We start from the raw sequence: 19668 nt of genomic DNA, 5'->3' as shown, positions 1-19668 counted from the left end.
CATAGAAACAAGTAGGGCACGAGCTGCAAAACCGATGCCCCTCTGGGTGTGATGCTGGCGCAGTCGGGCCACAAGGGACTCCATTGCAATGGCGAATAGCATTGGTGACAATGGACACCCTTGCCACGTACTGCACGAGATGGAGATGGGGTCGGAGATTTGACCGTTGAGCCGAAGATGAGCGGTGGGAAGGGTATAAAGGAGCAACACTTTACCTATGAAAATTGGAATGAAGCCCAAGAGGGGGAAAAGATAAAACAAGAAGGGCCACTCTAAGATGTCGAAGGCTTTAGTGGCGTCTAGCAAGGCCGCCACTGCCGGGAGCGCTGGGTTTATTTGAAGGAGAACGGAGAAAATGGTCAGAAGATTATGGGAGGTAGCATGGCCGGGGATAAATCGTACTGATCCAGGCGGGCAATGAGCAGCATGAGGGGGGAGAAGGTGCAAAGCGAGCAGTTTAGCAAAAATGTTATTGTCTGTGTTTATAAGTTACAGGGGGCGATAAGAGTCCTGCAATTCAGGTGACCTGTCCGGCTTTAAGAGCAAAGTAAGGCCTCGCGAAGCGATGGGCGGAGCTGTCCTGCCTCAAATGACTCATTATACATGGCGGCTAAGCAAGGCACTAAAAAAGGGGCAAAGGCCTCATAAAAGGAGGCCGGTAGGCCGTACAGGCCAGGAGCCTTGTCACTGGGCATACCATTAATCACAGCTAGTATCTCTTCTTTGGAGAAAGGCTCGTCATGGAACTCCCGGTGGGGATTGCCAAGCTATACCAGTTGGGGGGTGTCGAAGTATTGGTCAAGGATCTCTGCCGAAGGCACAGAGCTAGCCGTGTAAAGTTGTGTATAAAAAGAAATGAAGTGCACTTTGATTTCTTGGGGTGAGTTGTTCGATCAGGACCGCCGTCACGGACGGCATTAATATAGGATGCAGCCCGAGGCGGGCGAAGAATGTTAGCCAGGATTTTCCCAGTGCGATCACACTCGCCAAAACGGCATTCCAGAGCCTCTCTGCAGAGAAAAGCAAGTTCTCTGTTGGCCTCGTCAGCGAAATAAGTCAGTTTCTCACGGATCTGGGCAAGCTTATCAGGGTTGGGGTCCCAAGCTTGAGAAGAGGCGAGATCTTGATCTCCCTTTCCAATTTGTCAAGAGTGCCGCGGATGGATCGGAGGATGCCGGACTGTTTCGAAATACACTTACCACGTATAACTACTTTTTAACTCTCCCATAGCAGGGATGGGGAATCTACAGAACCCTTGTTAAGCTCGAAGTTATTTGTGATTGCAGCCTGTATTTAATCGCAGAATACAGAGTCCCGAAGAGCGTTAGAGGGGAGCTGCCAAGAGAAAGCAGGGTAAGTGTGGAAGGCGCAGGCATAAGCGAACAGGAGCATGGTCGGAGAGGGTACGTGCCATGTGGTCAACGGAGGTGAGCCAGGCTAGAGTGTCCAGGGTAGTAATCTAGAGGTCCAAGCGGGACCAGCAGCCGCAGGAGCCAGCGATACAGGTACCCTCACGCCTGTCAGGGCGAGTGCGACGCCATGCGTCGTGCAGTTATCAGTGATAATGGAGCTAAGGAGAGCAGTGGCACACAGATGAAGGGTGTGGGGACCGGACCGATCAAAGGAAGCAGACAGTGTTACATTAAAGTCCCCCCCCAGAGGAGCGCAGCAGGGCCGAGCGCTGAAATGTGGTGCCAAACTTGTGCGAAGAAATCAGGGTCATCACAATTGTGCCCGTACAGAGCAGCAAGTATCAGGGGCTGGGCGTGAAGAGTACAAAGAAGAATCACAAAGCGTCCCCCAGGGTCGACAAACACCTGTGAAGTTTGCCAAGGGAGCTCCTTACGTACAGGATAGACACCCCCCCCTGAGAGTAGTTGGAGTAACAAGAGGAGTGAATTTCGCCCCAGTGGCGAGAGAAGCGGGCATGAGATTGGTTTCCTGCAGGAAGCATATGTCCACCCTATGTCAAATAAGGTGGGCGCGGACCACTCGCGCCTTAAAGTGGTTGTTAAGCCCACGCACCTTCGAGGTCCATAGGACAGTGTCCGTCATAGTGTTGTGTCATGGAGGGCGGTGAAACACAAGTCGATGCAAGAGAAAAATGGTCTGTGTACATACGGGTGGTGCTGCCACATATGGTGCAAGAATAAGGTCGGTGCAGTGAGCGTAGGGGCGGAAAGTAGTGCCAATACAAAATTCAAACAGAGCCTCACACGAGAGTACCAATACAATGTTCACGGTGCCGGCAACTGAGAGGTAAACAATTGAGGTGCAAATAGAAAGCATAACAGTGAGCCCATTGGGTGCATAAGACAGAAATACAAAATAGTAATGGGGTGTCATTAAGAAGCCAATGACATGCAATAGTGCAAAAATAAACAGCTAAGCCCCAATAGGAGGCAACAATCCCCAAAAACCAGCAGCCTAACCTCCCATCCCAAGAAGCAACCACCACCCACAAACAGGCTGAGATACCCCCACACCCACCCCAGGAACCCGCAACTGGGAAGGGGAGAAACAATTAATGTTGTGTTAGAAGATGCACAGCTCTTTTTAAAATGTAGGTTCTGTGTGTACCATGCTCCTGGGTATCGCTTCCTGACTTGGAGCGTAAAAATATCATAATGGTCCGAGGTCCTCTTTTTTCACCAATCCTCTCCACTGGACTCGAACCTCTGGTGGTCTCTTGACTTGAGCATGTCCCCTTCCCCCAAAAAATCAGTAAAAAACCTGGGGGTAAGATGGGATTCTAGCCTCTCCTTCCAAAACCAAGTCAAGACGGTGACTGTTGCATGCCTCTAAAAAATTAGGAGGATTAAAAAATGTATTAATTTCCTTCCTAGTAATACCAGGAAAACCATTTTCCAGGCATTTATAACTTCCCACTTGGATTATGCCAACAGTCTGTACCCTGGACATGCTTCTGGCCTTTGCCACCGGTTACAGACAGTCCAGAATGCTGCAATCCGGCTGGTCTGTGGCATCTCCCTTCGAGAGCACATCTCTCCACATCGACGAAGGCTTCATTGGTTGCCAGTTCAAAAAAGGGCAGAATTCAAAGCACTCACCTTGGCACATCGTGCAATCAAGAGAAAGGGCTCCGCATATCTCTCTTCCTGTCTCCGCCCTTACAGCAATGCAAAACACCTCCGATCCAGCTCAAAAGATTTTCTGTGTACCCCATAGATTTAAAAAGCACGTTCTGGGGGAAAAACCTTTCAGGAATGTGCCTCCAATCAATGGAATAAACTCCCTAACTCCATTAGGTTGATTCAGGAGGAGTTGCCTTTTCGCAAGACATGGAAAACATTCCTCTTCTACTAAATTCCCCATGAGTGAGACCCAGCATACACACAGAAGCGCAGGGACACCCCGTTGGGGTAGCTGTGCGCTATACTAAACACACTAAATAAATAAATACATAAATGGTAGCATCCCCATAAGGCTCGTGTATGTCCACCGGGCACAGTTTAAAGGTGGTCTGTACAGAGCTTTCTCACTGGTTAAGGGCCAAAGTATTCGACTAATTCTTCAAGTGTTCATTGCAATATATATTGTTTTATCAAAAATACTTTTTTTTCAGTTTCATTTCAAAGAAAAATACTTCAGTTCCCAGAATGCATCATTTCGAAGTTGACATTCATTTCTCTCCCAATGCATTTCGGCCCAATGCAAGGGGAGAAACAATGTCAAGCAGGGGAATTATTCCGTGGAGGCATGGCGTTGCTCAGCATACACCCCTGCCATGAAGGCAGGGTGGCCAAGCCCTTAGGCATGTCAGACAATAATCAAGAGATATCAAATAGCAAACAATCAAAAGCCCCTATGCTTGGGCCTCGAATGGCATGTTCTGGGGAACCATAGCAACAAAAAAGAGCCAGCGTGGAGCAGGTGTCGAAACCACAGACAATTGCAAGTAATCATCAAATATTAGTGGACAGCCATTCAATCATTGTCACTAAGGGGATCAGCTGCGGTGGCCTGAGAGTCAGTAGGTGAAGAGCGTTGCGACCTGTCAAGTTTCTTTGTAAAGGTAAGGGCTTCTTTAGGATCCAGGAAGACAAGCGTTTTAGGCCCTGCTCGACTCACAGTTTCGCAGGATAAGCCAGTGAGTAGATGAGTTTGTGCTTTTGGAGGATCCGCTTCACCGGGAGAAATTTGCAGTGAGCTGCCTGGACCGTGATGCTTTAGTCAGAATAAAACAAGAGGGAGCTGCCTTGATGGCGGATTTCGCCTTTCTCTCTGGCCGCCCGGAGAATGGCATCATGGCCTCTAAAGTTCAGGATTTTGGTGATGATGGGGTGAGCCGGCAAGCCAGGGTCTGGACGAGGGCCGAGGGAGCGGTGCGCCCGCTCAACAATGAAAATGGAGAAGATGTCACCGAAGAGTTTTCTAATCAGCTGTTCCACAAAGTCCTCCATTCGGGAGATATTGGTGGATTTGGGCACTCATGTGATGCGAAGGTTGCTCCTACAGGAGCACGCTTCCAAGTCTTCATTTTTATTCCGAATGAGGTCAAGGTCTTTAACGATCTGTAACAGTTTTTGACAATCTTAATTGGCGGCATCAGAGACCCTGGTTTCGACATGCAGAGGACGAGCATCATGACAGTCGACTTTGGCCTTGACTGAGTCCATATGGGCAGAAAGCTGATCAAGCTGGGCCGCAATACCAGTGACCATGGACTTGACGTCAAGCATAATTGCCTTTAGGCCATCTTCACGTGCAGGGGCTGCCTCCGTGATGGCGGTGGGGTCGCCACCATCGGAGCTTGCGCCACCCTGACGCGTCGGCGAGGCTGGTCGAAGGGGATCTTGGGCTGCTTCGGATCAGTTCTCCCCATGGCCGGCAGTAGCAGGTAGGATACACGGTCAGAGAAGAGGGGGGAGGCAACAGCCAAAGAAGTAGGCGGCAGACGCTACTACAGGCGAGCCACAGACAAACACCAGCAAGGCCAACTGCAAGGGTGATGACGGGGTCTCAAGAGGCACCCCCGCTTCAGGCGAACAGGGGTGGGTATTCACGGAGGACTGCAGGGGCTGCGGAGAGGTGGCGGGACTGGACGCAGGGTGTGGGCACTAGACTGGCAGAATGGCAAAGGTACTCACTGTAGACGTGGCGGAGTCCCAAGGAGGCTGCTCCATAGCAAATGTCCAGGAAGACGAGGGGGCCCAGTTGAAGGAAGCAGGAGAGGTGGCGTGATGCGAACACGAGGACTGCGAAGGTACGCTGGGGTTGCAGGAGCTAGTCGGCGCCAAAAGCAGCAGGGCCACCTGTGCAGATCCCAAGGAGCAGCCAGCATGATCCAATGGCACAATTGCGGGAGCGATGTCGCAGGGGGCCAAGAGGGGCAGGCGGCCCCCAGCATATGGCAGACGCTGCAAGCCAGCCGGCCGCAAGGCAGCGGGGAATACCCCTGCGGAGGCGATGAGCAGGAAAGCCCCGCTCTGCGACAAGTGCACCCCCGGCTCTGCCGCAGAGACAGCAAGTGCTGTGGGAAACAGGGCCAGATGTCTGGAGGGCACCAGGAGCAGTTGCTGCTGGAAGGTCACATGCAGGAAGATGGGCCAGCCCATGCAGGGTAAGCTGTAGGGTCAGAGCTACCACGGGGCGCACCGCAGGGCGAGGATCTTCGGGCTGGTGATTGCTGCGAGTTGGGCCCAGAGCCAGACAACCCAGTAGAGTAGGAGGCGATGTAGCTGTGTGGGGGCCAGTGCGGTGTGACGGAAATCAGGCAGAAAGAGGCCGCAAGAGGATCGAGGGCTCCAGGGGATCTGAACAGCCCCGGCCCGCGAGGGGAGACGGGAGGACATGCTAGCCTGGGGTCTAGCGCGGCAGGGAGTCGCGGGGAGCGCGCTGCCCCATCACCTGACCTTAGCCACCGCAGCAGACGCCGGGGGTTGATGGAAATGGCACCCGCATTGTGGAAATGCCCGGGCCGGGCAGTGCAGTGCAGCACACTCACCCCCAATCCCGCCAAACGAAAACCCCAGAGCAGCGACACTCACCAGGTCCAGCAGTCTGGGGTCCCCCACAGTCCTCCAGTCGACCCACTGGCTTAGGAGGCCGCAATAGCAACGAGGTAGGAAGGGCTGGGCCTTACCGTCTGTGGGCCCAGGCTCTGCGTGTTGATTGGGCTGCAGATCTCGGCTCCCACTCATCGCCGGAGGCCAGAAGTTGCACTGAATAACGCCCCAGCATGAGGTGCGACAGGATTGTAGGATATCGGTCAGATTTAGGGCAGTTGTCTGCAGGATTCTTGCGAATGTTTGGCTTGGCCGGCAGAGCCCACTTAAAGTGTGGCCATCTTCCAGCCGGCTAAGCCACGCCTCTGGACACCTTTGGATTTTTATCCAATTTACGTTAATAAATATACAGTAAAAGAACCGCATTTGGCCTTGCTTTTTCAAAATGTTCTTGCAGGACAGAATTCCCTGAACCCTCCTTAAGAGTGTTAGCATTGCCCCAATTCCAGGTACATATGTACGCTGATGGATCGTAAATGTTATCAGACGGCTACCTTTATAAATTCTCACTAGTAAAAGATCATTGCGACAATAATTTATTGATGAAGACATGTTAACTGGTTAAGTCGAAAAACGTGAGAGGTACATGATGCATTGTACAAGCATGCAGAGTGTTTTAATACGATGATGTGAAAATCTGAACAATGAGAACTACATATAACCGCATATACGTGTGGAGAGAAAATAAAATATATGTTAATATAGAGTTTCATGGTAACATTTATAAGTGTATCAAAATATGAAAATGTATACCTGCATTATGAGAATATTGTAATGAGAGTAGCTTATTTAGAAAGATTTCACATAGTGCAAACTTCATTTTCTATAATGTTTAGGCAAAAATGTATCTCAGTGATACATTTTTTGTTTTGAAAATGGCAAAGGCCAAGTGATGCTTATAAAGAATATTTTAACAGTACTTAATACTGTTGCAGAGTTCTTAAAGAAAACTAATAAGTGAAATAATGCACCAAATCGAAATGCCTTTATGAAATGTGTGCTTAATAATAATGTTGCACCGCAGTAATTTTCATGTAGGCATCAAATGCTTTTCCTGTCCTGCGCAAAAGTAAAATCATAATAAGCAGTCACTCTAGCCACTGTGAGAACTTTCTGTGAAGTTTTTCTGTATTGGTTAACAATAGACTCACTACTTGCGAAGAAACATACTCAATAGAAATGTAACAATATTACTGCAAACCCAGGGAAAGGCGCTTGGGAACGGATGGAGTGTGAGTAAAGTTCCACCTACTTCCATGGAAGTGACGGCAGAGTAATAAAATGGAACTTAATGAAATTAGCAAAAGGATTACTTAATTCTTCCGGATGTTTGTGATTCACCGATAACCCCATAAACTGCCCACTGTGAGTGACCAATGAGATCCCCATGGACTGATGAAATTGGTACATTAAGGTGCGTAAACCAGTACATTTTTTAGGTGTAATTGCGCCATCTAAGGAGGAGTCGGAGCTGGCTGCCATTTCCATTTTTACTGCCTGTCATGCTGTAGGACTGACTTCCTGTTGACTCCCTTATGCTATTCCCATCTATACTGGATGGCGAAGTCCTTAAATGCACTGAACTGTTCTTAAATGCGACCCTGGAACCTGTACTTTGCCGGCTGGTAAAGTTGAGCAGGAAAATAACCTTTCAGCTGAAGGGTTATTGGACTCCTTATGTGGCATGAGGTGCTGCAGTTCAGACTTGGCCAGATCTATTTGGAGACCAACCTTGCTTTGTATGATTGATAACTGAATCTCGAAGCTCATTTTGTTTCTCTCTCCAGACAAACTTCCAGCTGTCCTTTAATGCTCTTGTGAGGCTAGATGTACTAGTGATTTTTGTCATTAACACCTTCGCTGCGGCGGCTATTCCGCTGCAGCGCTAAGGGGGCGGGGCGGCCGCGCGCCCATGCTGGTGACGGAACCGCTCTGTCACCAGCCTCGGTTGAGCTGTGCTCATGACGGAGCGGTTCTGTCATGGCCCCGCCCGCACAACGGAACGCCCAGCGCAGGCGCGGAATACGCGCTGTGCAGGCGCGGCGAGCGGGCCATGACGGAACCGCTCCGTCATCAGCACAGCGCTACCGCGGCTGATGACGGAGCGGTTCAGTCATCAGTGTCGAAAAGGTTAAATCTGATTTGAAATGCAAATTCTTGATCTGTCCATCCAAACTGAGGTTTTAGATTAATGTTTTTCATGAGTTCTCTTTATCGATTCGATCCCATTCTTTTAGTCATATTTCTTGTCTCAAAGTGTCGGTATCAGTGTCTGGGAAGAGCTATGAAATAGGTTTTGAGAACAATTATTCTAATCCAGGTCCTCAGGGCCATGGTTTACGGTATTCAGGTAAACAATTGAGAATTCTGTGTGTTCATGAAATAGGCCTGATGATTCAAAGCTTTGGCTTGATGTAAAGATTTTTTTTTAAGTAAGTCTTGCACTGCATTAACCCCCCCTCCTCTTTCAAAGATCACCAGCCGCAACTGGGAAGAAATAGACACCAATGGCATACTCCCATGACAGGACCCCAGCATGATTTTCTTTCATACATTGATGGCTATTTGTGTTTCATTAGCTGCCTGTACACCTTATTCATCTTTGAGGGGACTTCGTAGATGCCCATAACAGAATTATGAACAGAAATAATGAGGGATTGGTACTCCAGAGATGTTGACCATATGGTGAGCGGGCAAATACTGATGAGAACACGGAATACGACAGTGACTCATCTGTGGACACAGGGGGTGGGGGACGGGGGGGACACGAGGAATGGGGATTGAAATTAAGAGATTCTCCATCTGGCAAGGAAGCATTCCCCCTCCTCCCCCGCAGCAGAGGCAGTTAGAGGTAACACTGGATGGTGCTAAGTTAAACTGTTTCCCAGTAAATGGGACAATCTGTTTATTAATATAAATAAGATATGATTATTAGAGACAGATGGATGTCTCTCCCTGGAACAAACAATGCTACTTCATAAAACAGGAACCATAATTAGGAGGCAAAAGAGTACTGGTACAAAATGTTGAAGAAAAGATATTTCTATGATCTCGAAATGCGTTGTTTAAAACTTACTATAGTGAACCCTGATAAGTGTCTTTTGTCTGGTAAAGTGAAATGTATTATTGATTCCTGGTTGTGTGCAAAACTGAAAATGTTAAAATGCTAATAAAAACATCTAAAAAAAACATCTTTGAGCATGACTCCTCCTGAGCACCAGCCCCACCCTCCCAGCCACCTACCTGCACCTATTTGACAGCTCATGAAGAGCTTAAAGAGTGAGAGTTACTGGTTATTTAAGGGGGTTATAAGTGGTGGGGCACATAAATGGAGACAATTCTCCGCTACTAGACCTCAAAGAGCTACACCAAAGCTGCAAGTCCCAGGTTAAGGGGCCGCCCCCTTCTCTGGGACCTACCGCAACAAGACACACTTCACTCTCAAGCAGATAGGGAGGGGGCACAAGAGGATCTGTTGCCCACTCGGACTATGCCTACCTTAGGCCCTGGGTTCTGGAATAAGAAGAGCTAGAGGAACCAGAACAAAGAACAAGCACTGGCGTTGCCAATAGGTTTCGCATTTGGAAAGTTGGAGCTATTGGTTTTGTAAATGACATTTTATATTTATATATTGTTATTGACAATGCCAATAACGATATATAAACATAAAATGTCATTTACAAAACCAATAGCTCCAACTTTCCAAATGCGAAACCTATTGGCAACGCCAGTGCTTGTTAATGCTTGTTTTAGTTGTTTCAGCTCTCTCCAAGAGTGCATGTTGTCTCCCTTCCTCCGCCTAGCGCTATGTTCCTCTCTCCCATATATGCCTTTACCGAGGGCAATGTAGGCACGAAGGTCTGTAAATGCACAAAAATGACACACTATCAGTTTTGAAAATTTCTCCCCTACTGTGATTCGTGTGCCAAGGATGTCTCAGTGTTACATAAACAGCCCCTCTCTGCTAACCCTTCACAGACTGCGGTGCCCCCTGGGCCCACCTCCATGTAATGAAGAAATACCCTCCCCCTCTTTCAAATGAGCCAGGGTGAGGCTGTAAGCCGGTCACTTTAGGCTGCAGAAGTGGCACTACCAGAAGCCCCCCGCCATACATGAGAGCACCCTGGTATTCTCACAGCGGGATGTCATTTGTCACAGAGAACACGGCTCCATGCTGGCACCGCTCTGATAACAATCCGCAGTGACAGCACTAAAAGCGTTGTGTGTGTTTGTGCTGGGAGGCGGCGGGCTGGGGGCGGGAGGAGTGTTTCACCAGTGGATGGCTGGGGAAGCTTTAGTAAGCACAGTAAATGGGAGGCATCTCGCAGAGAGCGCACACCAGCCATCTCAAAATGAAGACACGACCAGGAGGAAGCAGCTTTAATGAAACTTTAAACTGGCGGCAGCAAATGCGTCTCAAAGCACACAAAACACGCTGCATTCTAAACAAATAATTTAAAAAAACATATTGCCAACCGATGAAATAAAGGAAGCAAAAAAAAAGATGAAGCACTGTGTCCGGAGGAGTGTTTCACCAGTGGACGGCTGGGGAAGCTTCAGTAAGTGCGAAAGTGAAAGCATTTTGCTCGCGCTTGGAGATGAATGCCAAAGAAAAACAAGCTGAGCCAGAGAAATAAAAGGAGCCTCAGCCATTGTTAAAGATAAACGCGTGGCAGGCGGATTAGGGAGATGCGCGGAGGGAAGCCGGATGGGGGCGGAAGAGCCTGGTGGGGGGGCGGGAATGCGAGCGAGGGGAGGAGAAGTGTGGCAGGCGGATTAGGGAGATGCGCGTGATTGTGTGGTCACGTGACCCGCTTTTGTGGTCACGTGACTCACATGCACTGTGAAAAAACCACAGTGGTTTGACGAGTCGATGGAGCACTTGAATTCTCGCCTATTACATTTGCAAGTGAATGATAATAGGCGAAACCTATAAAGGAAGTCATGGATCAGAGACACTACAGCATTCCCTGCTTTGGTAGTCAGGGCTTCATTGTTAGCAAATTATGCCAAACACAAAATGAACAGTATTCTTACAAACATTTGAACGTTCAGTGAAGCGATGGGGCCTCAGTTTATTGGTAATGTCACAACTAAAATACGCAAATGTTCAAATAAAACCAAAGACGCATAAGTTTTATTTTTGTGGCATTAAACTGGCCTTTTATTAAAAGGGTAAGTTGGATTTGCTCAAAAAGGTAGTGATACACAAGCATTTATCACGTTCCTTACTGAAATAAGATGTAGGCCATTTCTGAATTGCACTTTGACAACTAAAGAAGAGCTTTATATAGTGCTAAACAAATTATTTTAGAAGACATCACCCGGTTCTAAAAATATACACAATTTAGCATTTTTAAACGGTTTAAAAATTGTTTAACAAACATCAGTTCATGAAAAAGAAACCATTTCATTTTGTCATGTTTTATACCAAAATAGTACATATTAAAAATTACCATTTTTACAACCATTTAATTCATGAATTTATAAATTAATTCAATGCCTTTTAAATACATATTTTACACATTGTTTCATAAAGTAAATGTATTCAACGATAGAGCTCAAAGTGCTGCTTAGACAGCTGCAGTGAGGTAAAAACCTTAGTGTCCACTATAAAGTCTAAGTTTGCAGACGAATCGGAAACATTAAATGGCGTTTTTGGCCACATTATATTGACAACTTGCTGGACCTGTTGCCTTCCCCGAGCGAATTTACTGCTACACAAAACCATTGTGATCCGTCCAATAACGACAAATAAATTATTGTTAAAAAGATTTGTTTTAAAGGAAGCCCAAAACGCAACCTTTAAGCATTAAAGGGGAGAAGCAAATTACTGAGCAAATTCACACCACTAGGACCCATGACTCTGTCGTGTTCGGTTATATTTGCACTACTTAATATTGTCTTTAAAAACCCAACAGAAATTGATGTGTAAGATCGAAATGCTTTTTTTAAGAGTTCTTTGTACAATGCGTATTTTACAGTTCATGACTTTTACTAGCGAGGTCCGCTATCGGGGTGGGTGAATAGCTGCCAGGGTTCTACTTCCATTATCACTTCAACCACTCCAAGACATCCAGTAGAAACATTCCATTTTGACATAAGGCTGTTTGCAGAGCTAATAACCATCTGAAATAGTGAATTTGAACGAAAGGTCCAGGTTGAATGCTCACACCACCCCATACGTTGTTGACGATCAAGAGTTTTTTTTTTGTTTTTTTTTTACTATCCGTTTGTGTCAGCCAGGCAAAGAGTCACTACTTTTGGAAAGAATCACAAAAGGGCGGCTTCATCCACTGAAAAATCAATTTTTTAACATGAAATATATCGAGGTCTCTGTCACGCTCTAAAGGGGAATGTATTTGTATCGACTTCTCCGTATTTTGGCTTTCTACTAAACGTATGTTGGTGACAAAAAAGTGGCATTAAATTAAGAACACAACAATCAAACCCGAACACTACAGTACATATGTTCTCATTGCACAATCCCATTGAAGGAAACATGTTCCTCCTCTGTTAATAGCTCAATCCGAGTCCGGATTTCATCCTCTAGGCACGTGACACAACTTTTTTGTAGTTTTGGCCAGAGACTGAGTAAGGTCTCTGGGGAGAGGACAACAAAACTTTATTTCAAAAGTAAAACTGTTGTCACAGTTCTAGTTTAACTAGGAGTAATTATAAGGGCTGTTTTTTATTTACATAAAAAACTACCTTGCACATGACATTGTTTCTGCTATGCGTATTATTTACTAACCAATGGTACTAATTATTTTTTTAACATAACGCAATAGGTGTCATACAAATACCGACGCTTTTAAACTTGCACACTGTTCCAAACATGAGAAGCTAATCCGATAATCTCTTTGCAAGCATGGACAAAATATTCGTTGACTTAATTAAAAATGTTATCTGAAAAGAAGGGTTAAGTACCATGAACCTTAATCACACAACAAAATGGAAATCTGCAGAATTACACACATTTCTGAAGGCTCATGGAAATCTCTCCCCACTAGAGCCCATACAAATCTTGGGGTATCCCCTTCACATTCCACCCAGGAAACATACTTAGTACTGCTTTTTCAGCAGTATCCTCAGATATATTCTGGGGGAGGGGGGGGGGGGGGGTAAGGGGGGGTCGAGAAGCCACACGAAAGGTTTGTGAATACTACAAAACCTTAGAGTTTGTGAGCGTTCTATGCACTTTGCATCAGCATTCCCCCGTAACTTCCTTTGGTTACCCCCACACTCCAAAACATACTACTGATGAAAATCTACAGCACTAGTCGATTTTCCACCATTTGAAGTAAGTTCAACCAACAAGCATAAATCTTTCTTTCCAGATCCGGGGAAGTGGGATCTAAGAATGTAAAGCTGCACGTAATGTTTCGGGCACATTAGTTTAAATTAGATGCACAAACAAGTCTTTCAATCAAGCCCCCAAAAAATGTAAATTCCAAAGTAGTCGTAAACCTGTACAGTTACACCTCAAAAAAATTAACAGTCACTGTTTTACGTTAATTACGACATTGCATACAGTACTGTAGTTGCATTCAGGTCACATTACTTAAAAGTTGATAGCAGCAATACCCATATGCCATTTCCTACTGCATCCTCATGTCATGCTATCATTCTCAAATTATGGCCTAACACGCAAAGGCATAGTCAGCCATAAAGCAGATCATGCCAAAACTCCAACATATTACACAGCAGAAGCTAGATCTTTAAGTGTTTTGCTCCGACATCTTAAAAGTGCTCCAGGGAGAATCAAAGCGGTTCACTTCCCCTGCCAGTCGCATGGCAGAAGCACGTTTACAATCTCAATTAGAGAATTAGTTTCTATAAGCTTTAAGATGTGTCAATTGGTGACCACGATAACCAATGCATTGTAGCTTGCAATGGTACTATTAGAAACATGTGCTTGCCCACATCTTTGTATCAACATGACTCAGCACCATTAAAAAACACAGCTGAAGCGTATTTCAGCAAAACGTTGGCACTCCTATGCATCAAAGTAACACAAAAATACAGGATAAATATTAATTTAGCTGCAAATACTTTAAAGAAACATCTACCTAAAATGTAGGTTTCAGGACCTTTGTCAATAATGCATGTAAAATTATATAAAAACAGGGAAGGCTCAGATGCCCAAAAATAGATCTGTGGGAACAATGCATGGATCACTGGCCATTTCTTGGTTTTATCCTCTTAACAAAGGCAATCAAGTGTAAAGGAGCCTACATATAGCAACTACTCTCCCAATGTGTCCACTATCCAGTTGCTACAAAAACAGAAGTAAAGGGTATAGATTGCACTATGCCAGGTCGAGTTCTGTCCCTGTGATGTCATTACCAACATTGTGCAAATAGTCGTTCTGATCGGTGGGGTACAATGCTGGTGATGTCCAATAGGTGAGGAGGATGTTGAGGGTTATAAGGTCATTCAGGAAATTGGATTAGTATAGCACAGGGCCGCTGATATAAAGTAGTAAAGGAGGCAGGTAGGAGTTGTAACGAAATCAAGTAATTCTGGATATTGGGTCAAAGAGAATGACATGGCTAGAAGCGTTCCAGGAGGACTCACTAGAAGTGTTTAAAACTTTATATGCGTTGGTCAAACTGGAATGTACATTAAACATTTATAAAATAACATACTTAGCTATGTATTTGATTTTTTTCTGTATTCTTAAGATTGTATTGATCACCTGTTTGTGATCTTTAGAGTGAAAGAATCTGAAATAAATATTTACTTTGAGTGTTAGTAGATACATCACAGAAATGTCTGTATGCAGAGCTACTTTGAAACGTTGTTCTCCTCGACAGTGTGTCAGTCAGTTCACACCTTTATGTTTACATATGTGTCAAGGACCTCCATGTCGCTTCCAAAAAGTACCTTCATAATGTACCAGAATGGAACACAACCGAATGCCACTGGAAATCCACCACGTACGTGTGTAAGCAAAGCAGACACTGTTTTTTGTGTCTACACCTTAGGCTTTAAATAACCCACGTCTATAAATACAGATGAGAGGATTTTTATGGATTGTGACCACCCCAAGTATAAAGTATGTAGGTTACCATGCCTGAAGGGGTGTCAGCAATCACTTTTAAGTTAAACTGCTTACTTTCCTTTCCGTCGCCCATTGTATTGTTTTGTTTTATGTTATGAAAAATAAAAAGGATTAAACATGTAGGACTATGTACAGTGTACACTACCATGGAGGACGAGGTCACCGACTGCATTAACTAACTGCATTCTGCAAACCAGTCCCGGTCTTAAAAATTATCAGCAAGTTACATTTGTGAATACTCTTACTTTGGGCTCAACTGTGTGATTTGCTTCAGGGAACAAATGATCCTGCACATGTTTTCCCCCTAAACACATGAATGTAAAACAGAAAGTGCGAATAACTGAATGATGCATCACCTGCCGTTCTTTACAACAAAATCTGAGGCATGGCAAGCAAAGCCATTTACCCTCCCCTCTGTCTCAAAGTAATGGTGGCTAATGCCATTAATTTAATGAACTTACCACACAGTGAAGAGCCAAAACAACAACAAATCACATCGATGGGGAAGCTACCTTTCTCAGAAATAGCCCAACGGGCACAGGCACACAGTGGCCAACTCGAGTAAGCTTCGAAGTATGCACCAACGTAGAAGAACTTCCTTGCTGAACAGAGTCCTATTTTTTATCATTACAAACATTCCTCCTATTTTGTTTTTAATTCAGTTCAACTTCCCTGAACCTACTTGACAGCAAAACGTAACTCTTCAACTCAGTGAAGCTTTGTGCAGCAATGGTAAGGTCAAATAAAACTCCCGGACAATCAAATTCATGTAGAAAGTAATCATGAGAATACAAAATCAGGATTGAGATGTTTCAATTAAAGTCTTCATCTTTCCTGTAGACTTCAGCATGTGTGGCCCAAACTGCAAAAATAAAGAGAACAAAATTACTTTACATTTCATGCTTGTGAGTAATTATATTTACCTTGGTTAACAAAAAAATAATAACTATGTTAAACGCTTTCTTCCGGAAATTAGTTCTTGTAAAGCAGTTCGAGATTCATGAACTAACAAAACACGAAGGCAATTCACAGTTAATCATACCCCAACTGTGTTATGTTTTTACACCTGGTGAGCCCATTTGTATTTATGAACCGCCATTGTTTCATTTATATTAACCAAGTACACTGCACGCATTGCATATTACAATTACAAAAATCTCAAAGCACCTAAGCAACCTGGGAGAGAGGACATGTTAAAGGGCCTCAAGATTCAAGTCTGGAGCCTGCAAGCTGCTATATGCAACAGATCATTAATCCATCTAATTATCTCACCAACTATAAAATGCTGCATCCCTTATCAACCTGTGGTAATTTGTTATTTCAGTAAACAACTGCAGTTCCTACCCTAAGAAAGGAGTTGGATGGCGAGCAGCACTTTCACATATTAAAATTTCACTATGCACAAAAAAAGCCGAGTGTACACAGGAACATCGGTAACAAAAAAGGCTGAGTGTACACAGAAGAACAAGTTACTTACCTTCGGTAACAATATATCTGTAAGAGATCTATATTAGTTCTGGATTACTTACCTTAGAATTACCCCCAGGCGTCAGACTGGCTCCGGAGAATCTTTCTTCAGAAGTACCCCTGCACGTCGGTAGGTGGAATCGGTCGACTTCGCGTTCGTCATTGGCGTCGTGATCGCCCGAATGACATTGCGGTAACTACTTAGATGCCGCCCCTGTGTGATGACATTAGTTCTTTACATGACATTTCATGCCAGAAGCGCAGTCCCATGCAAGACACTGACCATTGGTGCATAAAACATGGGCCCTGAAAGGGCATCCCTTACCCTAGAAGTCAGTTCGCATACCGGGAAGGATGGGTGGGGCGGTAAGGAATCCATACCTAATATAGGTCTCTTACAGATATACTGTTACCGAAGGCAAGTAAGGATTAGTTACTTACCTGTAATCGTAGTTCTCATCCAGCAGTATACTCATCAAAATCATAATCTATGAATAATTCCCGCCCATGTGCGGGATCCCGGAGCATATAGAAAATACATATAAATATATATGACGACATGCACCGAATTTGCACTCAATAAAAGCATCACAATTTGAAGCCTGGCTCTGGCGTTCTTATTTGCTGTCTGCGTACCCGCTCTGTGCACGAGGCACTTTGAGGGCGAGTTGGAGTTTATAAATATATATGTATATATATGTGAAAACATATTTGCAGCCAAACACATTTCCCAACTGGCAAAACTGCCGCAAAATTACAGGAATTAGCATACACACAATAGTACTCTCCCAATCCCTAAGGAAGAGAGAAAGAGCAGTAAACATTTCCATACAACAATGCTTTATTGCCGTAGGAAAAACCTGTAATTTCAGGCATTTGCCAGTAGGTTGCAGTACAGTATAAAGAAACAAAGAAAAACTGACACCTTGCCTTTAAGGCATTAGAGTAGGGGTACCGTGCCTTTAAGACCTGAAGGCGACCCCCTGCTCCCATGGTGCACCACAGGTGGCAGTTGGGTCAGTTCTTTTTGGAGGTACATAACACCTGAGTAGATCCACAGTAACATATCATAACTTTGTGAACATGCTCATCCGGGAGCTTATGACTTTGATGAGTATACCCCTGGATGAGAACTAGGATTACAGGCAAGTAACTTATCCTTCTCATCCAGGGGATACTCATCAATAGGCATAATCTATGAATAGATAAGCAAGCTCATACCCAAAGTCCCGCAGACGAGCAAAAAAGTATACATAGAGACATTGAAAAATTGTACATTTCACATACAACTTATGCAAATAAATTCCTCAAAGAGGCCTGTCCCACTTGGGCATCGGCCTGTGTATCTGAGTCTAGGCAATAATGGCGGGTAAAAGGTATGCACAGACCGCCATGTAGCCGCCTTGCAAATTTCAGAGATAGGGACATTACGAAGGAGAGCAGTAGTAGAAGCTTTCCCTCTTGTAAAATGCGCATGAGGTCTACCCTGTAAAGCCTTGTTAGCTAGTTGATAAGAGAGCTAAACAGGAGACTATCCAGTGAGAAATAGATCTTTCTGAGGCGGACAGACCGGTATTAGTGGTTCCATAATTAACAAAAAGCCGGTCAGATTTCCTAAGTGGAAGGGCTTTAGCCAGGTAAACCTCCAGAATCCTCCGGAGGGCTAGAGAGTGTAAAGACCTCTCCGGGGAGTGGCAGGTTGAGGAAAAAAGGTAGGAAGGGTGTTAGACTGGTTGATATGAAAGTCTGAGACTACCTTAGGTAGAAAACCTGGGTGTGTCCTCAGTACCACCCTGTTGGCATGAAATACTGGTTCCTTACAGCACAGGGCCTGGATTTCGCTAACCCTACGGGCAGAGGTAATTGCCACTAAAAAGGCGGCTTTCCAGGTCAAGTGCTGCAAAGAAGCCTTATGTATAGGCTCGAAAGGATGTTAAGCTCCCAGGGAGGAGAGGGGGACCTCACTGGTGGAAACACTTTCTTAAGCCCCTGTAAGAAAGCTTTGACCACAGGAATAAGGAAGAATGACGTCTGAGAAGGTGACTTCCTATAGGCTGTGATTGCCGCTAAGTGAACTCTGATGGAGGGGTACTTGAGGCCTGACCTTGCTAAATGCAACAGATAGGGTAGAATCACCTGCTCCTGACCGTGGATAGGGTCAAGAGAGTTGTCAAGACACCATATGAAAAACCTCTTCCACTTGAAAGCACATGACTTCCTAGTGGATGGTCTCTTGGCTTCTTTGAGAATGTTCATGCAGTCTGCTGGGAGGTCTAGGTGTCCATACTTTATGACCTCAGGAGCCATGCTGTCAAGCAAAGGGAAGGAAGGTTGGGATGAAACACCTTCCCCTGGTCCTTGGTCAAGAAGTCTGGACGGCAAGGAAGTCGCCGGTGCGGGACTTCCGACAGCTGGAGGAGATCTGGGTACCACCACTGGCGTGGCCACTCCTGCGCTATCAGGATCATCCTGGTGTTGGTCCTGTAGAATTTCTGAATCACCACCGGGATCAGAGGCAGGGAAGGAAAGGCGTACAGCAGTGTCTGCGACCAGCTGAGAAAAAGTGCGTTCCCCCGTGAGCCCTGTTGGGGGAACCTGGATGCGAAGACGGGGCATTTTGCATTTGCGGCGTCTGCCAACAAGTCTATGCCCGGTATGCCCCATAAATGAAAAACCTCCTGTGCAACCTCTTCGTTGAGCACCCAATCGTGCGCTTCTATCAAGTCTCTGCTTAGGCAGTCGGCTTGGATATTTTGTATTCCTGGTAGGTGAACTGCCACAATGTAAAGACCTCTTGCCAGGAGCCAGTGCCAAATGGCTTGCGCTTCCAGGGATAGTACTCTTGAACTGGTGCCTCCCTGCTTGTTCAGATGGACTATACTTGTTGGGTTGTCCGTCTGAACTTGGATGTAGTTGGTGCGCAGAAACGGGTAAAGAGATTTGAGCGTCAGATGAACTGCTCGAAGCTCGAGAAAGTTGATGTGGGAGCCTCGCTCTACTTCGGACCAGAGGCCTTTAACTTGAAGCTGGTCCTTATGAACACCCAAGCCTTGAAGAGAGACATCCGTGATCACTGACTGTGATGGAGGAGGGCGATGGAATGGA

At 45.5% G+C, this 19668-nt stretch overlaps 1 protein-coding gene across 2 annotated transcripts in view; it reads right to left on the bottom strand.

Annotated features, from left to right (window-relative positions):
- Positions 1 to 11164: 11164 nt before the first annotated feature.
- Positions 11165 to 19668, bottom strand: part of MTFR1 (mitochondrial fission regulator 1) — a 367443-nt gene continuing 358939 nt past the window's right edge. For both annotated transcript variants that reach the window (XM_086965807.1, XM_086965808.1), the window contains exon 8: positions 11165 to 15958. In XM_086965807.1, coding sequence (XP_086821933.1) covers positions 15893 to 15958 — 66 coding nt within the window. In that variant the 3' untranslated portion in view covers positions 11165 to 15892. The remainder of the gene's footprint in view (positions 15959 to 19668) is intronic.

This window comes from Lissotriton vulgaris, chromosome 4_1 (assembly GCF_964263255.1).
Source record: "Lissotriton vulgaris chromosome 4_1, aLisVul1.2, whole genome shotgun sequence".
Classification (NCBI taxonomy): Eukaryota; Metazoa; Chordata; class Amphibia; order Caudata; family Salamandridae; genus Lissotriton; species Lissotriton vulgaris.
The sequence above is the reverse complement of the archived record's forward strand: the minus strand, read 5'-3'. Positions and strand labels throughout refer to the sequence as shown.